General features: G+C 40.5%; 1 protein-coding gene across 2 annotated transcripts in view; it reads right to left on the reverse strand.

Annotated features, from left to right (window-relative positions):
* Positions 1–24330, reverse strand: part of SOX5 (SRY-box transcription factor 5) — an 860916-nt gene that overhangs the window by 7795 nt on the left and 828791 nt on the right. For both annotated transcript variants that reach the window (XM_030214565.1, XM_030214564.1), the window contains exons 14-15: positions 17232–17405; positions 6927–7143 (exon numbers count right to left, since the gene is read on the reverse strand). In XM_030214565.1, the coding sequence (XP_030070425.1) occupies positions 6927–7143; positions 17232–17405 (391 nt within the window). The remainder of the gene's footprint in view (positions 1–6926; positions 7144–17231; positions 17406–24330) is intronic.

Genomic DNA, 24330 nt, shown 5'->3' on the forward strand with positions numbered 1-24330 from the left:
ATGTAAGGCATCAGAAACAGATGATCCCACAACGAAGGCACCGGAGCCTAGTGATTGGTGCAGGGCACTGTACAAAAGAGAACCCAGGCTCATATCCCACTTTAACTGGTATACTTGTGGTGAAAAGTGTGAGACCTGTAAAAACCTACTATAACTACATATAGGTGACATCTGCAGGCATAAGTGCTATTGTAGTGTACAGTTGGGTATAGTAGGTTTTTGGTAGGTTTTGAAGGGCTCCCCATACAATATAAGGGGGTAACGGTGAGATGTGTACATGGGAACGTTTATGTGAAGTCCACTGCAGTGCCTCCTAGCTTACCTGTGTGACCAGTCTACTAAAAATGCTGGCCCCCAATACATCCCAATGGCTTGTAGTTGTGCATTTTCCCCTTGGACTTATTTATTTTTTTCAAAAATGGTCCTAAAAAATAGACACACTGAGCACAAAAACGTCTAGCAAATGGTCATTTTTGAAACAAAAAGTTGGATGTTTTTCTGGTTTGAATATGGCCATGTTCACTACTAGTTTTTGGATGTTTTTTTGCAAAATGTCCAAAATTGAATGTAGACATCATATTGAAAATGCCTCTCCGCATTTTTTTTGAGATGTAGTGACCAGAATTACAGTTGCACTATGGAGTGATACAGGGCATTATAATAACCTCAGTTTTGTACTTCATTACTTTCCCAATAATTCCTAACCTTCAATTTGCTTTCTTAGCTGACACTGCATACTGAGCAGAGGATTTCAATGTATCATCAACGATCACACATGGATCTTTTTCCTGGGCAGTGACTCCTAATTTGGACTCTTGAATCACATAACTATAGTTAGGGTTCCTCTTTTCTACATACAGCACTTTGCACTTGCTCACATTACATGTCATCTGCCATTCGGATGCCAAGTCTCCCAGTCTTATAAGTTTCTCTTGCAATTTTTCACAATCCTCTTGTGATTTCATAACTTTGAATAACTTTTGTGTCATCAGGAGATCTAATCACGTCACTTGTTATTCCCATTTCTAGATCATTTATAAATATATTAAAAAGCAGTGGTCCTAGCACAGACCCTCGGGGAACCCCACTATCTTTCTCTATTGAGAGTATTGACCAATTTGTCTTTGCCCAAGTTTACCTCATTGATAGTTCATGTTTATATTTGGACATTTACTATTGTTGTGCTGTTAACAAAATTGTAAGCTTTGTGTTAAGCTGTACCTGCTATATATTATTTTGGGAGAATCTCTTCATAAAGATAGTTAATAAATCCAAATCAATAAATTAGCAAAGACAAAATATATTTAGTAAGTGGTGAAAACTCAAAGGTTGTCCAGATAACTCCCAGTTAGCTATGCAAACCTTTTTAATATGGACCTCAGAGGGGTCAATTTGTTGAAGGGTTTAGACTCCTTACTTTGTGTGTTAGGGTCCTACATTGTCCTCTTTGAAAATTTACTACGGCTGAGTTTATTTATTTATTGATGACACTTATCCCATATTAGCCAGAGAAAATACTCTGTTTCAATATGATTTACATAACAAACGTTATTTATTTTTTTATTTTAAATTTGTACCCTGCGCTTTCCCACTCATGGCAGGCTCAATGCGGCTTACATGGGGCAATGGAGGGTTAAGTGACTTGCCCAGAGTCACAATATATTGTACATTTTAGGGGGTTGTTTACTAAAGCTTAGCTCGAGTTATCTGCAGCAGGGTCCATAGGAATAAAATGGGCTCTGCTGCAGATAACTTGAGCGAAGCTTTAGTAAACAGGGGGGTTAGATTGTAAACAGAAATGAAAATACATCATGTGAACCATTACAGAAGCTTAGTATGAATTTATATTACATGAAGAGAGATCAGTTAATTCTTAGGATAGGGTACTTCTTAGAGTAAAACGATCGAGAAGATTTACTATTGATGGAGTTAGGCTGATTGATCAGGCTTCAAATGATCTGGAACCAAAATAATGTTGTAGGAGGGTATACATTGGCAGAAATCACTAGTTACGTTCATTTTAACTTTGATTGTTTTCATGAAAGGCTGAGCTCAGTGGCGTAGCTACGTGGGGCCTGAGGGGGCCGGGGCCCCCGCAGATTCACCCCAGGGCCCCCCCTCCCGGCGAACCCGCCCCCGCCTACCTTTACTTTTGCTGGCGGGGGATCCCACTCCCCGCCAGCCGACGTCTTCTTAGTCCTTCCTGCTCTTCAATTTGTTTGCTGACATCCTGCACGTAATTGTACGTGCAGGACGTCAGCAAACAAATTGAAGAGCAGGAAGCGATTAAGAAAAAGACGTCGGCTGGCGGGGAGTGGGATCCCCCGCCAGCAAAAGTAAAGGTAGGCTGCAGTGGCGGCGGGTTCGTGGCGGGAGGGGGGGCGGCAATGTCGGCGGTGGGGGGGCGGCGCTGGGGGGAGGGCTAAAATGTGCCCCCTCCCCCGGGCTCTGGACCCCTCTCCCACGGAAGGCTGGCTACGCCCCTGGCTGAGCTAAAGAAATATGTTTTCATAAGATTTCTGAAAGACAGGTAATTTATCTGTGCGTTTTATTATTTTAGGTACAGAGTTCCAGATTTTGGTTCCTTGATATGAGAAATCGGGATCATGGATTGATTTGTAGCTCACATTCTTATAGTTAGGGAAATGTAAGATAAGATATTCTCTGGATGACATAATGACATGGCGTGATGGTAATTCGATGATATTGTACATGTAGGATGGGGTCAAGCAATATAGAATTTGGTGAATGAGTACAAATAATTTAAATGATATTCTTTCTTTCACTGGAAATCAGTGTAGAGCATACAGAACAGGTGTTGCTTTGGCATAACATGGTGATCTACATATTAGACGTGCAGCCGTGTTTTGGGTAGTATGTAATTTTCTTAGTAGGATGCATTTAATTTCTGCATATATGGAGTTACAATAATTCCTTCATATATGGAGTTCCTAGTTTATGTTCAGTATTTCACTGAACTCCTACATTTAGGAGCTTAAAAACTAGGTGGCAAGAGGGATGGCAAAAAAAGGAACTTAGCACTGCTTTTTAACACTAGGTCAAATTAGGCTCTTAAATATAATCAAATAAAAAACAGGCCTAAATTTAGGAGCACAGATTTCAAGATCCTAAATTTTGGTAACTTTCAGGTGGAAACTGGTATACCAGGGTACAAATCATATGCAGTGATAGGATGGATCCAATTGGTGGAAGGGGTAGCATTATACGTTAAAGAGGGCCTTGAGTCGAATAAACTAAAAATTATACAGGACACAAAACACATTTTGGAATCCCTATGGATAGAAGTTCTATGTGTAAAGAGGAAAAGGATAGTGATAGGAGTGTACTACCGTCCACCTAGCCAGGATGAACAGACAGATAAAGAAATGTTATCAGAAATTAGGGAGGCTAACAAAATGGGGAACACAATAATAATGGGTGATTTCAATTAATGATAAGTAGTAGTAGTAGTAGTATCTCAATTATGACTGGGTAAATGTAACATCACAGCATGCTAGGGAGGTAAAATTCCTAGATAAAATCAAGGACTCCTTTATTGAGCAGCTGGTTCAGGAGCCAACAAGAAGAGAATCAATTCTAAATCTAGTCCTTATGGGAGTGCATGATCTGGTGCATGAGGTAATGGTGCTGTGGCCGATAACAGTGATCATAAAATGATCAGATTTGATATAATCTCTGGAATAAGTACATATAGGAAATTAAGTGCAGTAAAGTTTTGCACTTACCTAACAGTAAGTGCCCAAATTACCACATAGTAAGTTCAAAGCTGTTAGGGGTATTTCCCAGCATGCTCTCATACAATTACTACACAGAAAAAACCTTTGTAATTCCCAGTTCTATCCACGGAAACTAATGATGCAGATCCAATGGAAGGCAATTCTATAAAGGGACACCTATTTTTAGGTACCAAGAAATCAACTATAAAGGAAAGTAGGTGCCTACTTGTGGCATACCCATGGCTGGGCCCAGGTGGGCAGCGACCCACCCAGCAGTGGTGCATCTTTACTGGCAGGGACCTCTAAGCCCCGCCAGATGAAAGATCTCCTCTAGACCTCCAAGGACACTCAGAATGCAGTGCTGCCAAGCTCGGCTGTCAGCGTGTCAGAGTCTGAGCTGAAAGTGAGTGGATGGAGGAGTAACATAGGCGCCAGCTGTGGAGTCCAGCTGCTCTGAGGGGATTAAATTGTTGATTTACCTCCATCCTCACAGCAGGAGCTGCAGTGAAAGCCCTCTAGCAGTTGTAGAAACTGGTTTATGGTTTATTTACCTTACTGCTGGGAAAGCAGGGGGGGGGGGGGGTTGGCCTGGAGGTGGGAGATATTTAACGAGGATGACTTCCTGACCTGCACTGAGGACAGATAGCAGGAGAACGGATACTGGGCCAGCATGATCAGAAAAAGATCATTTTATTTTCATTATAGTGTTTGGAATATGTCCACTTTGAAAATCAGGTGCTCAACATTAAAAGTTTATATTTACTTATTTATGGCATTTTATCCCACATTAAACCTGAATTAGGGTGTTTTGTGGCTCTACATGAGAATTGTGATGATATAATCCCTTGTTTCATATTGTTGACAGTCTGCATTTTCCGTATGGGTGATATTTTGGTGTATTAGGTTCTGCCCAGTGTAATATTTATGGTACAGTAAGGTTCTGAGTGTGTTTTTGGACAAAGGTGTGCATAGTGTTTTGCAGTTGAGTGATTGTGGTTAGAATATGCTTTGAGCAACCACTTTATTCTTTGACATATGATACATATCTAATATCTAAATTTAATAAAATGTATTGTGACTTTTATTTTTATTTATTTATTTTTTCTGCGTGTTATCAGACAATTATGGATTTAAGCTCCACCCCTGGCTCCACCCCTAACCCCGCCCCCTTTAGCCTCCCCAAGCAGTTGGGCCACCGACCGCCTATGAGGAGTAATGAGTGTTAGTGGCCTGAGTGAATGAGCTCATGGGGGATTATGATTTGGATTTAGTTCTCTGTTTTTCAATAGTAGCTCAAGACAAGTTATATTCAGGTACAGTAGGTTTTTCCATGACCCTGGAGGCTTACAGTCTAGGGCCTCATATTCAAAACTACTTATCCAGGTAGTAGTACTTGCTACCCAGAAACATAGCACTGACCAGGGCCACCCACAGTTTTCCAGTCGCATTATCTATTATCCAGATACTGCCTCTGAAAATTTGTACAGGCTGTCCCAGTGGAGCTGGGATTAATACGGAGACTAGCAATATTCAGCGCCAATATCCTCATAACTATCCAGATAACTTAGGACAGGAAAAAGCTGTCCCAAAGTAATCCAGATTCGTATCCAGATAATGCACTGATGATGGGGATCATAAATAGTAGTGGGTGCTGAGCAAGTAGATTGGGGGGGAGGGTACTGTGGTGGTGAGTTCTGGATGTGGCTGAGGATGTGAGTACATCACCTCCTACACTCTCATTTCCTTTTCACATCTAACCTAGACCTTTACATTATTTCCCTTTCTATCTCTCACCAAGCTGTAACTTAAAGTCATGTGGCTGTGGGTCACATCCCTTCTTCAGCAACCTTTGCTGGCTCTGTAACTTACTCTGTGGTCTGCTGCTTCTTCAGCCAGAGGGGAGGGGGAATGGGATCCTCAGCTGGCTTTTAAATACGGCCGCTGCAGGGTCTCCCTGAATCTTCAGCCAGAGAGAGAGATGAATCCCCCACTGGCTGTGTAACTTTCTTGCCCCTTCTTCAGCCAGCTGAGGAGTGGAATCCTTTAGCTGACGGGGGAATGGGATTTCAGAAAATAGATATATGACAAAATGCCACATAGCACAGTGGCTGTTCTTGTAGGTAGTGAGTGGTATTAGACAGCTTTAACACAACTTAGCACTCACATCTAAATAACCACCCTCTCATACTTGAGAACCCCCAATCTATTCCAGTAGTTTCCCTCCTAAACTCTGGACCTTCACCTGGGAGAAGAATGGGTCTTCTGTCGGCTCTGTAACTCCTTCACAATCTATAACTTCTTCAGCCAGCAGGGGACTGAGGCCCTCTACTGGTTCCTTAACTAGGGCTGTCATGGATCCCTCCTCTATCTCTTCAGCCGGTTCTTTAAGTTGGGTTGATGGCTCTTGCTTTTCTACTATTTAAATCTCTGTATACATAGCTTTATTTGCACATGCACAAAACTATGTATATTGACCAAGCCTCAACAATAGGCTGTATCATCCATTGCAAAACATATCTAAACAATAAATATTAACTTCATAACATGCTTACAGTATCATTATGGGGGTCTTTTACTAAAGCTTAGCTCGAGTTATCTGCAACAGGGCCCATTTTATTCCTATGGGCCCTGCTGCAGATAACTTGAGCTAAACTTTAGTAAAAGACCCCCTATATTTCAAAGGCAAATTGTAAAATATTATTTTAGTATTAAAGAAAATACTAACAATTCTTTCCATTAATATTGATAAAAAGACCAAAGAGGTTGCTATTCTTGCTGCATTATAAAAATAATATAATATAGCTGAGAATCGATCTAATTCCAACAAACATGTTACAGGTGATTTTTATTTTTCACAATGAACGTAATATACTTGTGGCTAACATTCAAGAGTTATGCTGTCTTCATTTGAATAGAAAATGAGCATATGATGATAATGATAGAATATACAACTAAATTATAGATTGGTAGACTAGACATAGAAAGTGCCACTGAAAGTTAACAGGACAGACATATTAATGTACCAGTGCTGTCACAAGGATTTGTGATTAGCCCAAGGTTATACAGCATCAGCTGAAATAACTTAGACTGGTTTTGGTTTGATAAATGCAAATAGTTTGGAAGGTCAATGTATTAACTCTAGATGTATACTCATTTTTCGCTAAAAGAATGCTGTATGAAGAACCATACCCAACGCTGAAATACTGCCTCATCTCTTGACGCTTGTTGCGCATAATTGCCTTGTATTCACCAATTCGCAGCTTTTTGCCATCCACGAGGCACGTGCGTTTTGGTCGGGGCTTGTATTTGTAGTCTGGATACTTCTCCAGGTGTTGTTTGCTGAGTCGCGCTTGCTCTTCATAGTATGGCTGTTTTTCTAGGTTTGTCATAGATTTCCAGCGAGACCCTGCAGAACAATACTAATCAGACATGAACCCAGCAGACTTATGGTATCAAACAGCCAATATAACAAAAGGTTTAGTGCAGCTTGGACCACATGACAACACTTAAGACACTTAAGACACAATAAGGTCAATGTACAAATCCACTGAATTAATTGCAGGTTAGCAACCAGTTCCCTTGAAAGTTTGCTACAGTTGCAAATGAGCTCAATAGCAACTATAGCAAGCTTTCACAAGGAATCTAGTTGTGAAGGAGCCATCAAGGATAACTACAGTTATTACAGGGGTTCTTAATTCAGTCTTCGGGACACACATCATCAGTGCATTACCTGGATATGAATCTGGATTACTTTAGGACAGGTTTTCAAGATTCTGACAATGAATATTCATGCGGTAAATTTGCATGCATTGTCTCCATTGTATGCAAATCTGTCTCATGCTTACTGGTTGTGAGTATACTGAAAACCTGGCTGGCTGGGTGTGTCCCAAGGACTTGGTTTAGAATTGCTGCCTTATAATGAAAAGTTGCCTGTGAAGATATGTTTGTATGATAGGTTGTGCTGAATTCTGAGTTAGTGAGCTGCTCTGCATGCTATTGTGTCACAGTAACTCATTAATTTACAATTTGATTGAAATTTCATGCATAGGAGATTACATAGAAACTTTACTACTGGCACAGTTCAAAACCTGCATTTTTTTCACAAATAGCATTTCATGAAAAACCCCCCACACATAGAACTCAATATTTCTCACAATTTTTGTAGGTTATTTAGTTTTTTTTAATGCTGCCCAAATGGCAAAAAAAAAAAAAAGTAACCCCCCCCCCCCCAAAACCAAAAACCAAAACCCAAATAGTACATCAGCATCAGTGGTTGAACATTATTTTCTATTTTTCTACAGTAATAATTTTGAATATCAGGTATAGATATTAGCTTTTTCTTTTTTTTCTAATTTGACCTCCCATTTCACCTTTAATGATCAGAGTAAGTTAAAGGATATGGGGCTTTTGAAAAGAATGATCTTGCTAACCCAATATTATTTAAAAACATTTTTAAGGATACATTATATATTTTAGCCTCTTCCTTTTTAAAATTTTACATACGTACGTAAGCATCAGCATACTGAGATAGACTGAAGGTTCATCAAGTCCAGTATCCTGTTTCCAACAGTGGCTAATCCAGGTTACAAGTACCTGGCAAGGTCCCAAAAGAGTACAGCAGATTTTATGCTGCTTATCTCAGAAATAAGTAGTGGAGTTTTCCCACGTCCATATTAATAACGGTTTACGGACTTTTCTTTTATTGCTCTTTATTAAATTTTGAACCAATTACTGCCTTGGTTGTCAGATTTCAGTGGCTTATTAAAATATGTAAGATGATTTGTAGTGATGTACAGCTTTCTAATAATGCGAATAAAGCAATGTGCTGCTGTGTTACTATATTTAGGGTCTCTTTTACTAAAGTGAGGTAAGTTTTAGTCCTCAACCGCAGGTTAACAGCAAAATTAAACATAAAGTTAGTGCAAAAGCAGTGCTGTAAATGCAGAGGATGTGGCCAGCATAAGTACCGCCATACTGGGAAAAGACCAAGGGTCCATCAAGCCCAGCATCCTGTCTCTGACAGCGGCCAATCCAGGCTTCAAGAACCCGGCAACCCACCCCCCCCCCCCAAAAAAAATTATAATGTTCAATGGACTTTTCCCTCAGGAATCTGTCCAAACCCCCTTTGAATTCCGTAAGGCCAGCTGCTGTCACTTCCTTCTCCGGCAACGAGTTCCGGAGTCTAACTACACGCTGAGTAAAGAAAAACTTTCTCCTATTTGTTTTAAATCTACCATAGTCTAGTTTCATTTTGTGTCCCCTGGTTTTGTTGTTGTTTGAAAGTGTAAAAAAAACGCTTCACATCTGTCCGCTCTAATCCGCTCATTATCTTGTAGACTTCTATCATATCACCCCTCAGCTGCCTTTTCTCCAAGCTGAAGAGCCCAATTTATTGCACAGGGCAGACACTTGCTGCAGGGCACCGAGTTACATGAAGTGCCAGAGAGCACTAGAGTACCTGCACTATCAGGCACAGTATGTAACATGGTGCTGGCCCAAGTAATACTATAAATAAACATTTTATAGCCCTGCTGTGGCAACTCACTCAAAGAGACACCCCTCACATCAGTTTCCTCCCTGTCACTGATTCCTCTCCCCCACCCTGACATCCCAATCTCCAACCCTCCCTCCTGGCTGACACCCGGATCACTGATTCCCTCGGGACATATTACGAACCTGACCCAACAACCTCACCCTCCTAATACATCTCCACGCCCTAATACAACAACTCTACCCCCTGATGAGATACCCACTCCAACAGAAAACCTGCCTCCTGACAAAGCCCTACCCTCTCTCCCCAACCTCCCTAGGACCTACCGAGGGTCCTTCAGTGAAGTAAGGGTAGGGCTCTGTTGGTGGCAGGCTTTTCTTTCAGGGGTGGAGCTGTGTTGGAGGGTGGGGTTTTGTCGGGAAGGAGATGTGTCAGTCGGGGATCAGATTGGGAGAGGTTTCAGGAGGAGGTTCTGACCTGGGTGGGAGTTTGAAAGGGGAAATCGGACATTGAGAGGATCGGGAGGAGGGATCAAAAGCCATAGGGATATGCTGCTGCATTACTTCAAATGACTGCATTTGTGCTACTGGACTGCTGGTGTCGCAGCTGCACTTAGTGCTTCCTGTTCAGGTGGTGTTAAATACAGCTATGGTACGACCTGTGCATTAGCTGTCACAACCAGCCATGCCTTCAACCTGCCCGAGCCATGCCCAGTTCTTGCTCCTCCCAGCAGAATGCGAGAATTTTCTCATACTGGCTGCTAGCGTGGGTTCATGTTAATATCTACTGCGTGGTAAAATACACACTAGCAGCTTAATGTAGCTTAGTAAAAGGACTCTTAAGATACAAAAATGATAAAGGGGATGGGACGACTTCCCTATGAGGAAAGGCTAAAGCGGCTAGGGTTCTTCAGCTTGGAGAAAAGGCGGCTGAGGGGTGATATGATAGAGGTCTATAAAATAATGAGTGGAGTTGAACGGGTAGATGTGAAGTGTCTGTTTACGCTTTCCAAAAATACTAGGACTAGGGGGCATGCGATGAAGCTACAATGTAGTAAATTTAAAACGAATCAGAGAAAAATTTTCTTCACTCAACGTGTAATTAAACTTTGGAATTCATTGCCGGAGAATGTGGAAAAGGCGGTTAGCTTAGCGGAGTTTAAAAAATGTTTGAATGGCTTCCTAAAGGAAAAGTCCATAAACCATTATTAAATGGACTTGGGGAAAATCCACTATTTCTGGGATAAGCAGTATAAAATGTTTTGTACTTTTTTGGGAATACTTATGTACTTATGATACTTAAAACTGTCAACAAACATGCTACAGGTGATTTTTTTTTTCACAATGAACACAATATATTTGTGGCTAACATTCAAGAGTTATACTGCCTTCATTTGGCTAGAAAATGAGCATATGATGATAATGATAGAATATACAACTAAATTATAGATTGGTAGACCAGACATAGCAAGTGCCACTGAAAGTTGACAGGACAGACATATAAATGTACCAGTGTTGTCACAAGGATTTGTGATTAGCCCAAGGTTACATAGAGTCACAAAATGGGTTGAACTAACTTAGACTGGTTTTGGTTTGATAAATGCAAATAGTTTGGAAGGTCAATGCTAGTTGATATGTATTAACTCTAGATGTATTCAGATATAATTATCATTTTTTGCTAAGAGAATGACCTTAGCTTGCACCTCAGCATCTGAAAGTTCCTAACAGAGATAGCTGGTAAGAGAAAGAGGAAGGTGTTATAATTTCCCATTAAAATGCACTACAGTTAATAACTAATATGTAATATTTGTGCCATATTGATAAATATTCTGCATATAGAATGCCACTTCTTGTCCAATAATATCAATTTAATATGAATGTGAAAATTATTACAGTATGGTTTTGAATGTGTAAAGATTAAAGTCGAAAAATGATTACATGATAAAGGTTTACTTTTCATTATTCCATACCTGTCTTGTGGGGGTGGTAATTTTATAAAGCTTTTTCAACATGTAAAGCCTGTATTACCTGAAAAAAGTATGCATATGGAAAGTGTGTACCTATTTTTATACAATCTGTCTGTAGGCATTTCCAGGAGCATAATTTGAGCATGATGGAGACAGTTGTGATGTACACACATATTTTATTATAAAATATACATGTACATGCATTGAATGTATATTTACATTTAGACCTTCTTTAGAACAGGTATAAATTTAAACACTGGAATTTGTGTACAGTTGAGACTGAATCTAGGAGTTTATTTTACAAAGGCATATAGGTTTGATTTATTATTTATAATCCACCCTTACCCAGGGCAGAGAACAATAGTTACATACATTAAAAAACATACACATTTACAATAACAAAACAACATCAAACATAAATAGTAATTAAAAGTCCATCCAAAACAGTACATAGGCCAGTAAGTAGCCAGGTGTCTATGTTGGTTGTCTTTATGAAATAGGCTTAGAATAGGACCTTTTTGGACTTCTAACATAGGTATCCTGTAATAAAATCAACCCCTTAGAGAGTAATTCTGTAAGGGTACTCCTAGATTTAGGCACTAGGAAAGTACTCATTTGAAGGCTATTTTATAAAGAAAAATAGGCACCTACTTTCCTTTATAGAACAGAAGCATAAGTGGCTGAAATCACGACTATATGGAAGGGGTAAACATTCCAGCTATAGAGCTCATATAAATGCTCACGTCTAGGTTGCAAAAACACATGTGTAGATTATAAAATGTATTCATCTACATGTATAACTATGTGCCCCTCCCATGCTCTGTCCACACTCTGCCCATGTGGACTCCCATCCTTAAAGTACATGCTACTGCATCTGGGTGCATACTTACAGAATACCTCTTCAGGACTGGTGCGATCTGGTACACATGGTAGGGGAGCACCAACTTTTGGAGGGTGATACAAACGAAACACCGTTACCTACTGTTGTGGTGACCCTTGCCACACCAAGGCCTGGGTTGATCTCCTACTACTGCTATACCTTTGCTCTGTCTCCAGGCTCATCAGCTCAGGGCAGTAGGAGGCCAAATGCCTCACCCACATGACTAGCACCTCTCTCTGCCCCATTATCTCAATCCTATTGCCCTCTGTGGTTTGGCACCTTCTCCTCCCTCTCCATTTTAGATTAAATGGTGTCTTAACCTGGAGTCTAGAGATCACTGGTGGCCACAGCTGTTCACATAGGCCACCGGCATTCAGCTCCAGGATCTTTTCTCTGCCACGCCCTGCCCCTTTAAAAACAGGAACTTATGTCAGAAGGGGTAGGATGTGGCAGAGGGAAGGTTCTGGTACCAGCCACCAGCAGCTTGTGTGAATTGCTGTGGCTACCAGTGATCTCTAGACTAGAGGGAAAGACATCTTTTAAGGTATTGGGGAGGGGGATTCAGAAGGAAGTGGAAATGCCAGACCATGGGAAGAGGAGGGGATAAGGTTGAGAGAAAAGACGAGATGCCAGACTCAGTGTGCAGAGAGAAGGAAGGAGAGGGGGAGAGATATTGGACCCAGGGTTGGAGGAAAGAGAGAGATATTAATTCTGGGGGCAGAGGGAGGGAGACATTTTAGACCAGGAGCCGAGGGGAAGGAGGGAGGGGAGAGAGAGAGAGAGAGAGAGAGAGAGATGTTGGATCCAGGCACAGAAGTGAAGGCGGGAGATATGCTGGACTACGAGAGGGAAGAGAGGGATGTTGAGCTACAGGGTCAAAGTGGGAGAGAAAAGAAAGAAGGAAAGAAGTCTGACCATGGGTGTGGAGGTGGGGGGGGGGGGGGGGGGGGGGGAGGAGTAGGAAAGGATGAAATGCAAAAGAGAGGAAGAAATGATGGACCACAGGAGGGGGCAGGAGGAAAGACAGATGGGACAAGGAGATACTAAGGTTGGAGGTGAAGGGTCAGAGAGAATGCAGGCTACAAAGGTGGAAGGAAGGAGACAGAAAGGGAAGAAATGGTGGGCTACAAGAAGAGGAAGGAGGGAAAGGGAGGATAGATGCTGGGAATGGTAGAAACATATGGGAGAGGTCAAAGAACATGTCATGTAAATGCATGAGGAGGATAGTGAGTATAGAGGGTAAAAATGTGGTAATGAGTACATGAAAGATATAAGGGGACAGGGGGATGAGGAAAGAGTAAGATAGGAAATGGGAAAAGTTAGGGGGTGAGAGAAGGAGATGGGAAATTGAGAGGTAGGTGAAAAGTAAAAAGAAGAAGAGTGAGACAGGGTAAACGTTAAGTGGACAGAGAGGCAGAGGAAAAGATCAATATGTCAGAGACAGATAAAGGTAGGAAATGGAGCAAGACAGGAGAAGAGAAGAGAAACAACGAATAGAACGCAACCACTTCAAAGAGCGTTAACAAGACAGACAGGAAAGAAGGAAAAAAAATTGGGATCCACATGATGGAAAATTAAAATGTCCAGAAAACAAAAGTAGAAAAATATGTTTTATTTTGAATTTATTAACTGGAATATGTTAGTTTTGGGAAATGTGCATCATGGATATCTTTGTATTGTGTTGAGTACGAGTAAATGCATTTTTATTTCTCTAGTATTGTAGTATATGCAGAGTTTGACTTCTTGGGATTCCCAGTTCAATATTTACCTTCATATTTCTATTTCTACTTCTAACGTGATCCTGTGCTCTGTATTGGTAAGGATCTGTCATTGTCTTGCATGTGACTGAGGTACAGTATTCTGTTTGTATGTAGTTTCTGTATAGTTGTAGATATATTCAGGACCGGTCTTAGCAAGTGCGGGGTCCTGTGCAGACCAATTTGGTGGGGCCCCATCTTAGCCCCGCCCCTGCCCTAGCTCCACCCCATTCATAAGCAAAAATAATATAGATATATGCAATAAAATAAAAATGAAATTTTATTTGCTGCATTTATATCCTACATTTTCCCACCTATTTGCAGGCTCAATAAAGTGCTGTGTAAAATATAACGTACACTATAAAAACATATAGACCACCAAGGTATTAAAATTGTTTTAAAATATATACCACAACTCTCTGATTCAAGAAGACTCCGACTCTGTCTGTCACTCTGTCTCTGACTGGCTGCGGCTGGAAGCTCAAGCTGCAACTCTCTCAACTCTCTCTGCCCGTCCCGTGCAGCCCGTCCTTGAAGAAGGAAGTTGTCACGGGAGTGGGCCGCATCATCAGTGGCAGACCAGGACTTTCTGTCACTCAGGAGGACTGAGCAGGACGGTTCTACTGATCTGCTGCACACAGTCTGTGGCGCTCACGCACGCGTTGCGACCATCATGCCATGCGGCCTGGGGGGGTCAGAGGTGCGGACTCACTCAAGAGGAGAGGTACGGTCCAGAACGGTGACTGGGCGAGCAGGGCCAGGGAGCACTGCAGCCCGGCTGCTGCAAGTCTCTGGCAGGCAGCCAGCTCACACGCAGCAGTCTGTCTGGGTTGCAGGTGGTTGGCAGCGGACTGTGAGCGCCGGTGCGGGAGCGGGATGGAGTGGAGGAGGCAGAGTTGAGGCACGCCGCGCGGGGCCCCCTTAAGCGTGAGGCCCTATGCGGGTATATTGCTGTTCTAGGGTTCAGTGTAATATTTGTAGGATTTGTGCTAGTTGTATGGCATGTTTGCTACATGTAAGATGAGTTAGGATTTTTTCAGGGTTTGTATTATTTCACAATGTAGCTGGTAGTGGAGAGATTTACGTTGCTACTACTCAGATGATATGAGAATCAGAATATTTTTTGTATGGTGATTTCATGGGGAAATGTCCTAGTACTGATCTGCACCTTTTCTTGCAGACCATGTTTACATTTAACTCGTAAGAAGTAAACTGCTATACTTTGTCAGACCAAAGGCCCGTGTGGTTCATGTATGCACTGTGTCATATATGTGAGCATCGTTTGTCTGGTGTGTTCCAAATAAAAAACAGGTTGAGAACCACTGCTCCAGATATATGCCCAGTTAGATATTAATGAATTCATTGCTAATTTTGTAAACATGATCGCATGAAAAACTACATGGTTGTAACCTTTTCTGTAAAAACTTTCTTTAAATAATAGCATTGTATGAACAAACTGAGAGCTAGTAAAGCAGTTTTGGGAAATGGTGTTTGTGTGACCTACCATTAATATTAATGAGGGAGGAGGGCGCCGATTTATAGACTGCAGGGGGGGGGGGGGGGGTAACACCAGAAACCCAAGCACTGTCCCTGTACTGCTTAGCTGAAAACTGTTCATTTACCGTGTTCTTGCTGACTTAAACTAGGTAACTCCTTATTGAATTATCCCCTTAATGACTAAGCAAAAGAGGTGTTATATATTTTAAAATCAAAGAAAACTGAATAAATTGTCTTTTTTTACATTAATGTATTCATTTTCAAGTAAAGGAAAAGCCAAGGGGCTTGAGAACCAGGGAAGCCCAGTTATAAAATACCATTTCTCCTACTTTCTGTTAGCTTGGACAAATCATTTCACTCTTTGTTGCCTCAGTTACAAATTTAGGGTTTTGTGCCGTGACATTATTGCCTACACTAGCCTCACAACAAAAAGATTGTGGCGGGTATTGTTAATTTGGAAGTCCAACTGTGCCATGCAAAGCAAGCCTTTCCCCTTCCCTCCCCTCCCTCGGCTTTAACTTCTTTTCTTGATAGAACCCATTTACTTCGTCTCCTCCCAGAGTTTATAGATGCTTTAAACCTGAAGAATTGCAATCAACTATTATATCATTGAAAGACTATTCTGCTCCAGGAAGTGATGGGTTTTTTGGGGGAATTTTATAAATGTTTGCAGACCCAACTGGTGGAAATATTGTTGGACTAGTAGTGAATGATGGTCAGTTTTCGTTACATTCTGATATCGCTGTGACTACACTACTTCCTGAGCCCCATAAAGCCTCAAGATAGGGCAGACTCATCTTATTTCGTTGATTAATGTTGACATAACGATCTTGTCCAATATCCTTGCCACTAGATTAGCCACTTATCTGCCTTAGCTTATAAGTCCTGATCAGGTTGCTTTTGTTAAGGGTCGTCAATCAGTCATCAATGTCCAGAAAGTTCTATTGGCTCTTTCCTATTGTCAGGTGGTAGAGGAACCTGCCTTGTCTTAAGCCTTGATGCCAAAAAGGTGTTCGACCAAGTCAGTTGGGACTTTTTGATTCAGGTTCTCCCTAAGTATGGTATTGGTGGCTGGTTCTTGACAGCTATGCATGTTTTGTATATACAATCAATGGCCCAACTCTTGGTCAATGGCGGGAAAACATCCCCTTTTATGATACAGCGGGGAACCACACAGGGTTGCCCTCTGTCCCTGCTTCTGTTTGTTCTGTCTCTTGAACCGCTGCTGCGGGTGATTAATTCTGATGATTTGATGATTTTACTGACTAATCCTCAGCAAGCACTTCCTAATTTGTTAGCTATTATTGAGGATAATGGGAACCTTTCAGGATTTACTTTAAACTTGGCAAAATCTAAGGCTGTAATCCAGAAAACAAAAAAAGCACTAAGAGCCTCCAAAATACTTCTTTGCACTATCCCCCTTTGCAACTATTCTTTTTACATAACAAATTAAACTTGCCTTTTTATAACATACTTTCTAACCAAGTGAATCCAGCCAATAAGACCTTTTTATTTCAAACTCTTGGCTAATATAACCTTTATTAAGGATGTAGAGAAGGAAAGAATTTTGGTTCACTTTAGGATTCTGGACTTTTTCCTATTGTTTTTGTTTCACTTCACATATTCTTCACATATTTAACATGTTGTTGGGGTTTTTAGAATGCACAAATCAACTTTGTATATGTTAATTCATAGCTTAACATACATTAAATTGATTTTATATGCACCAAAATTTTAAAATACCCTAAGAAACTGAATGCAAGCTTACAAATGTACATTCTAATATGTTACATCTTTAGCATTTTTATTTCATATCACTAGGTTAACTGGTCTTTTCAAACTACTCCTATTCAGTGGAAGGATAGAAAACGATAAACAAAGATTCTCTTACTGTTCTTCTTACCCAGTATTTTGCTAATATTAGAGTTGTGCATGTCAGGAAAAGCTTGTAGGATCTTCCTTCGTTCATCCTTAGCCCATACCATGAAGGCATTCATTGGGCGCTTGATATGTGGCTCTGTATTACTGCGTCCTCTGGATTCTCGGTAAATTCTAGATTCTGAAACACCCGCACTTCCTAAAAGCAAAACCAAATGCTCTATGAGTATATTTATTTTTATAATTTAAACCCAGTAGTGTTTTTATATCTATATCTATACACACACACACACACACACACACACACATATGAATAGATATAGATATACACTCTCTCTCAGGGACTCTTCAGCTTGGAGAAAAGGCGGCTGAGGGGAGATATGGACCTTTGGTCTGTCCCAATATGGCAATACTTATGTACTTATGTACTCTGTTTATATATAAATATAAATCTGTATACATATGGAGCTGGATTCTGTATATGGCGCTAAAAATTAGGCATCAGGAAGATCTGCGTGAAGCTCATATTCTAGGGTGCCCAACTTTTACAGAATACTACCATATTGAGTAGGTCTCACCTAACTTTGGGAGCCAGATTTACACCTGGTTCTATCAGGCATAAGTCCGGTGCCCAAAGTTAGACATCGATAGGCATTATTCTATAACATAGTACCTAACATTTGGGAGCACCCCATGACCTGCCATGTGTCTCCTATAGTCATCCCCCTTTTGGGATCCACAGAGGAAATGTTAGGCACCACATTACAGAATAACGTGCAGAGGATCTCCATGAGCAACTCCAATTAAATGCTTAACACCAATTAAGGTGCACTTTTAGAAAGGCATGCAGCGCTGCGTATGCCTTGTAGCGCTATAGAAATGCTAAATAGTAGTAGTAGGCTACCACGTGGGTAGCCCATGCCAAATAATTTTCTATTTTCTACTGCGGGGGAGGGGTGCATTCCCGGCGGTAATTGGCAGATTGGCCACATTTGCCACATGCTGCCCGATTACCAGGGGATTACTAAACAGGTGATGGTAAGGGCTCAGGCAGTAAAGAGCCATACACTAATTTTAATATTAATGCACGACCATTTACTGCCCCATTTCAAGAAAGTCATTATCCTGTTGTGGTAACAAGTTGCCCAATGAGCGCAGGCTACTTTTTACCGCGGCTTACTAAAAGGGTCCTTAAGTGCCTAATTGGTGCTTATTATTGCCCATTAATCAATTGAGTTACGCATGAATGTGATATCAGCGTGCAAATTCTGGTGGCCAACTTCAGGTGACCTATAGAGAATCTGGAGAATGGTACATAAAATAAGGGTATAAAATATGCTTGTATTCAAAATTCCTGAAAAAATTTGATAATAGCTATATGATAAACCAAAATAATGGTGAATTTGTTATATAGCTGTAACTTCTAAATCTGGATAAACACTGGCTCTGGTAGTTGTGCACATTATTTATTATTTAAAAAATGTGCATCCCACACCATCTACAATTCTGCATGGCTTATTGCTAGCAGATTATAGTGAAATATATATTAGCACAGTGCTGATGAAGTATATAGTTAAATTCTTCAAAATGATACAAATTGATTTTAACCTGGAAATTCTGAATTTTTATAGGTTTAGATTTATTATAATTTATAATCCACCTTAAACCAAGATGGAGAACAAAAAACACACAGAGGAGCATTTTCGAAAGAAACGTCCAAATCAGAAGTTGGACGTTTTACAAAGACGTCCAAATTCTGAACAGGAAAGAAGGTTAGTTTAGAAAAAGATGGACGTATATCTTTTGCGTTCAAAAATGCTATGGACGTCTTGTGATTTGGACATTTTGTGATTTGGACGTCCTTTTTTGGTCGATTTTCGAACAAAGACGTCCAAATGCAAGACATCCAAAACAGAGGAGTGGCGGCTTAATGGTTAGTGCAGTGGGCTTTGATCCTGGCAACATGGGTTCAATTCCCACTGCTGCTCCTTGTGACTTTGGGAAAGTGAAATGCACAAGGGTCATTTTTGGATATGACATCTAAGTCTGAATTTGGGCTTTTTTTGTAAAATGCCCAAAATCAGAACAGGAAAGGTCATTTTCTACAAAAAAGTCTATCTTTTCCCTTTGAAAATGCTGTTTGGAAAAATGTTTTGTGATTTGGGGGAGTATGGGAAGGTGATCCCCGAGTCCCTCCAATGGTCATCTAGGGCACCTCTTGTGTGGAGTAGAGGAGCAGCCTAGTGGTTAGTGCAGCAGACTTTGATCCCGGGGAAGTGGGTTCAATTCCCACCGCAGCTATTCATTATAAAAACAGGTCTAGCTCAAAACATCTAAGTTTTAGTCTTGGGTTTTTGTTTTGTTCCATTATGGCTGAAAGACATCTAGCTCTTAGGAATGCCCAAGTCCCGCCTTGAATATGCCCCTGTCACGCCCCCTTGAGATTTGGACGTCCTTCTTACGGACTTCAGAGAAAGACGTCCAAAAAGAGGTTTCGATAATAATGATTTGGACGTTTCTGTGAGAAAAACGTCCAAATGCTTTTTGGACGTCTATCTCTTTTGAAAATGAGCCCAACAGAGATTTGCATGTAGTGGAAGCAGTGCATACAAATCTTTCTCATGAATATTCATATTGGGTATCCTGGAAACCTGACTGGCTGGGGTGCCTCCAGGACCAGGTTTGGGAATTATTGGCATAGGCATTACAAGGTGGAATTGGGGTAGAGCTGCAATTATAACCTAAGTTTCCAAAATTATATCAACTTCTTAATTTTACGGATCATCATACTTAAAGCAATTATTCAGCCATCAATAGCCTCTATCGTTCAATCAACAGTGAAAATAGTGCTTAGCTCAAAAATTAGCAACTGCTGACCATTCTACATCAGGATAATTTTCTTCAACAATCAATAAAGCCTCGAGTTGAACATCCGATATTCAGCATTTAACCAGCTAAGGATAACCACATAAATAGGACTGTATAAAATGCGGTCCTATCTTCATGTGGTTATTCACAGTCAATTAAGTGCTGAATATTGCACTTAACTGGCTATGGTGTTCATTTTCAAAAGATAAAAATGTCTCCAAAGCGGAAGAAAGCAGCAGATGGATGTTTCCTCACCAAAATGTCTAAGTTGCAATTTACTCCGCAGTTAGCCAAAATTGTAAGGGGGCATGTTGGAAGCATGTTTTGGGTGGGAGTTGGGTATGTTTTAAATCTGATGTTTTTCTGCGATAGTGGAAGAGAAAAAAGGTGCAGAGCAGAAAAGAAAAACGTTTTTGTTTACACCTGTTCCAGTCATGACTAAGTCTGAAAAAGGTGCCCCAGCTGACCACTGGAGGGATGAAGGCATGACCCCTCACTTAATCCCCAGTGGTCATTGACCCTCCTCCCTCCCCCAAACATGTGACAGTAGATACAATAATCTATGACAGCTCCACATATTATGACCATTCCTATGACAGATTAAGCAAGTGGATGGAGTAGCCTAGTGTCAGTGCACAATGATACCCAGGTTCAATTCCCACTGTAACTCTTTCATTTTTGTACAAACATGTGAGCCATCTTGGAACATAGAAATTTATTTATTTATTTAGATTTTGCTCACACCTTTTTCAGTAGTAGCTTAAGGTGAGTTACATTCAGGTACTCTGAATATTTCTCTAAGTTTGTACCTGAGGCAATGGAGGGTTAAGTGACTTGCCCAAGATCACAAGGAGCAGCAGTGGGATTTGAACCGGCCACCTCTGGATTGCAAGATCAGTGCTCTAACCACTAGGCCACTCCCCTATCTAAATATATAAGTGACCTGTAAACCTGAAGGCTATTGTAGTGATGGAGATTTAGGTACAGTAGATTTTCTGTGCTCCTGGAGGGCTCACCATACAATATGAAGGGGTTTTGGTGGGAATTGTACCTTGGTCCCTTTATGAGAAGTACACTGCACTTATCACTAGGCTGCTCCTCTGCACTGCTGGGATGTCTGTGTGACCAGTTCACTAGGAATGCTGCCAGACCTCCCTATGGTTCGTTTTTCTATGTTTTTCCCTGAGACTTAAAAAAAAAAAATGGTACTTACAGGTGGAAGGGTTGAGCCTCAACATGTCTAGCTCAAAACCATAATTGTACCAGAAATTTAGACATTTTTCTAGTTCGATTATGGCTGAGAGCTAAAAGTTGGAGTGAGCCGTTTTCGGCAACACGTCTCAATTCAGACTTAGTCGCCATATTGAAAATGCCGTTCCATGTTTTCCCGGTTCTATATGCCTAGAAATGTAATGCTGGATGCTGCATATGGCCCAGCATTGATTATGCAGGTATAGCACCAGTGGTAGTCACCGGCTGAACAATGGGTCCTACATGTAAAATCATACACTTTACATGTTCACATTTATGCCTGCTCTCTGCAGCTTTACATAGAAACAGAAAACTGAAGACAAAGAAGGCAGATAAAGACCGTATGGCCTATACAGTCTGCCCATCCATACCATTTACTATTCCTTCTTTTCCCTTTGAGATTTTATGTACTTATTCCAAGCTTTCTTGAATTCAGGTACAGTCATCATTGCCACCACCTCCACTGAGAGGGAGTTCTATGAATTTACCACTCTTTCCGTGAGGAAGTATTTCCTTAGGTTACTCCTGATTCTGTCCCTTTTCAACTTCATCCTATGGCCCCCCCTCCAATTCTAGATCTTCTTTTCAGTTGAAAGAGACTCACCTCCAGTGCATTTATGCCATAGCGATATTTAAACATCTCTACCATATCTCCCTCCTCCCGCCTTACTTTCAAAATATAAATATTGAGTTCTTTAAGTCTTTCTCCATACACTTTATGATCCATCCTGTTTATATCTTTTTGAAGGTGCAGTCTCTAAAATTGTACACAGTACACTAAATGAGGTCTCACCAGAGACTTACACAGTGGCATTATCATCTCCTTTTTCCTACTAGTCATTCCTCTCCCTATGCATCTGGCTTGTGCCATTGACTTTTCTACCAGCTCAGCCACCGTATGTTCATCACATATGATCACACCCAAGTGCCCAAAAGTACTTCATTCCATAAAGCAGGGTTGGACAACCACAGTACTCAAGGACTGCAACCCAGTTGAATTTTCAAGATTTCCACAATGAATCTGCATGAAATTAATTTGCATATACAGCTTCTATTGTATGCAAATAGATCTCATGTATATTCATAGTGGAAATCTTGAAAACTCGACTGGGTTGTGGCCCTCAAGGACCCTGGCTGCCCACCCCTGTCCTAAATCCTTACAGTTAGACAATAGCAAATTTGCACTAAAGGTGCACATTCATCTTATTACCCAGTAAAAGCAGGGGTTCTTCAAGGATCAACATTATCAATAGCATTTTTCAATATTTATATTCAACCATTTTGCAAATTGTCAGTTGGGATGGAATTGTCATCAGCAATGACAATTTAGTTCATCATCTCTGTGAATGATACAGTTGAATCTGCTTTGCACTCTGTTCGTTCTCTTATCAAGACTATTAAATTTTGGATGGATGATACTCAGTCACATCTGAATATCAATGAAAGAAATTATGTTTTTGTCCAGGTTCCTAGATAATGTGTTGCCTATCAGCATGGTGGCAAATGAATGGACTATCCCTATAATATCTCAGGTTTGTGATTCTGGCATCACTCTTCTCTGGATTAACTAAACCTCACTTAAGATCAGTTGTCAAGTCAGTCTTTTCTAAGTTCCAGTTAACTTGTTACCTGAAACCTTTTTTGGGTAATGAGGATTTCCAGATAGTGCATCAATCACTGGTTATTAGCACATATCAGTTATTACAACTTATTTATTTATGCCTTCCATCATATGCCAAACACGCATTACAAGTTCACATAATGTCACAGCACGTCGTCTCGTTACTATGAAAACGCGACTCTGGTTCTAGCAGCACTATACTGGTTACCCATTGAATGACGTATTACATTTAAATAATATTGGTTCATAATTCTTTTTCTAATGAAGCAGTATTGTGTATTTGCTCGTTATTGAAGCTTTGTATCTCTCTTCAGACATTAAGCTTTAGTGAGAAAAAAAGTTTTGACATTCCATCATTTCAAATATATTTGGATGAAACTCCTTTTTGGACTTTTTCTGTGGCTGCTTCAGTGCTGCAGAACTCTGCTTGAAGAGCTAAGATCTATACCTTGAATTGCTATATTTCAAAAGAACCTTACATCTTATTATTTTAACAAAACATTTCAGGAAATTAACTGTACTTAAACTGAAGTTTATTCTATTTCTTTGCTTCTGGTGATCAGATTTATTAAATGACGTTGTTTGCTTACTCATTGGTCAGGCATAGATGGTTGCTCAAGGGTCAGATTTAGTAGGTTTATTGAGTATTATTATTAATGTATATTGGGTTGTCTATATAGGGACAAGCCTAGGGATGGGAGGGATTAAATATATAAAAAGGTGCTCAGGGCCCACAGATGATCTGAACTGATCTAGTCCCAAAATTCCTTTTTTGACATGCAAAACAGTTCCAAATAGAGAAAAGTTAACCCATTCATGAGAAACAGAGAGCCATAAAATGTTTTAATCCTAAAGTCTTTTTTTCTCAAAGATGTAGCTATGTTTACCCTAAAAATACACAGTATAAGTGCCCACACTTGTAATAAGGACAAATCGGAGTAAAGAGTGTCTTGATTAAAAATCCCGCTATTTGTACCTTATAAACCAGCCAGTATAAATGACACCCCTTCTTATCAGGACAAAAACTGAGTTATAAATGTCCAGGGTCCAAGTACAGAGTTTGGAATATAAACAATTTCTAATCCCTTTTTTATTAAAAGGCAGAAGTATCTTAAATATAGCAGTAGAGAAGGGCAATGAGCAAGAAATCCAGGTGGGGATGGGCTGGCTTCTCCTGTGTAGGTGTCTTGGCACCCTCCTCTGTGTCCTTCTTTTGCACCTCCACTCCATCAGGAATGGGTAACTTCCTCTTTTGTGCAATATTATGTAGCATGCAGCATGCCAAGAATATGTGACATACTTGGTCTGTACCAGAGTTCTGCCCCTGATTGGCCTAGATACCAGAAACACCTTTTCATCAGGCTGAAGGTTCTCTCTTTTTTGA

This window comes from Microcaecilia unicolor, chromosome 9 (assembly GCF_901765095.1).
Source record: "Microcaecilia unicolor chromosome 9, aMicUni1.1, whole genome shotgun sequence".
Taxonomy (NCBI): Eukaryota; Metazoa; Chordata; class Amphibia; order Gymnophiona; family Siphonopidae; genus Microcaecilia; species Microcaecilia unicolor.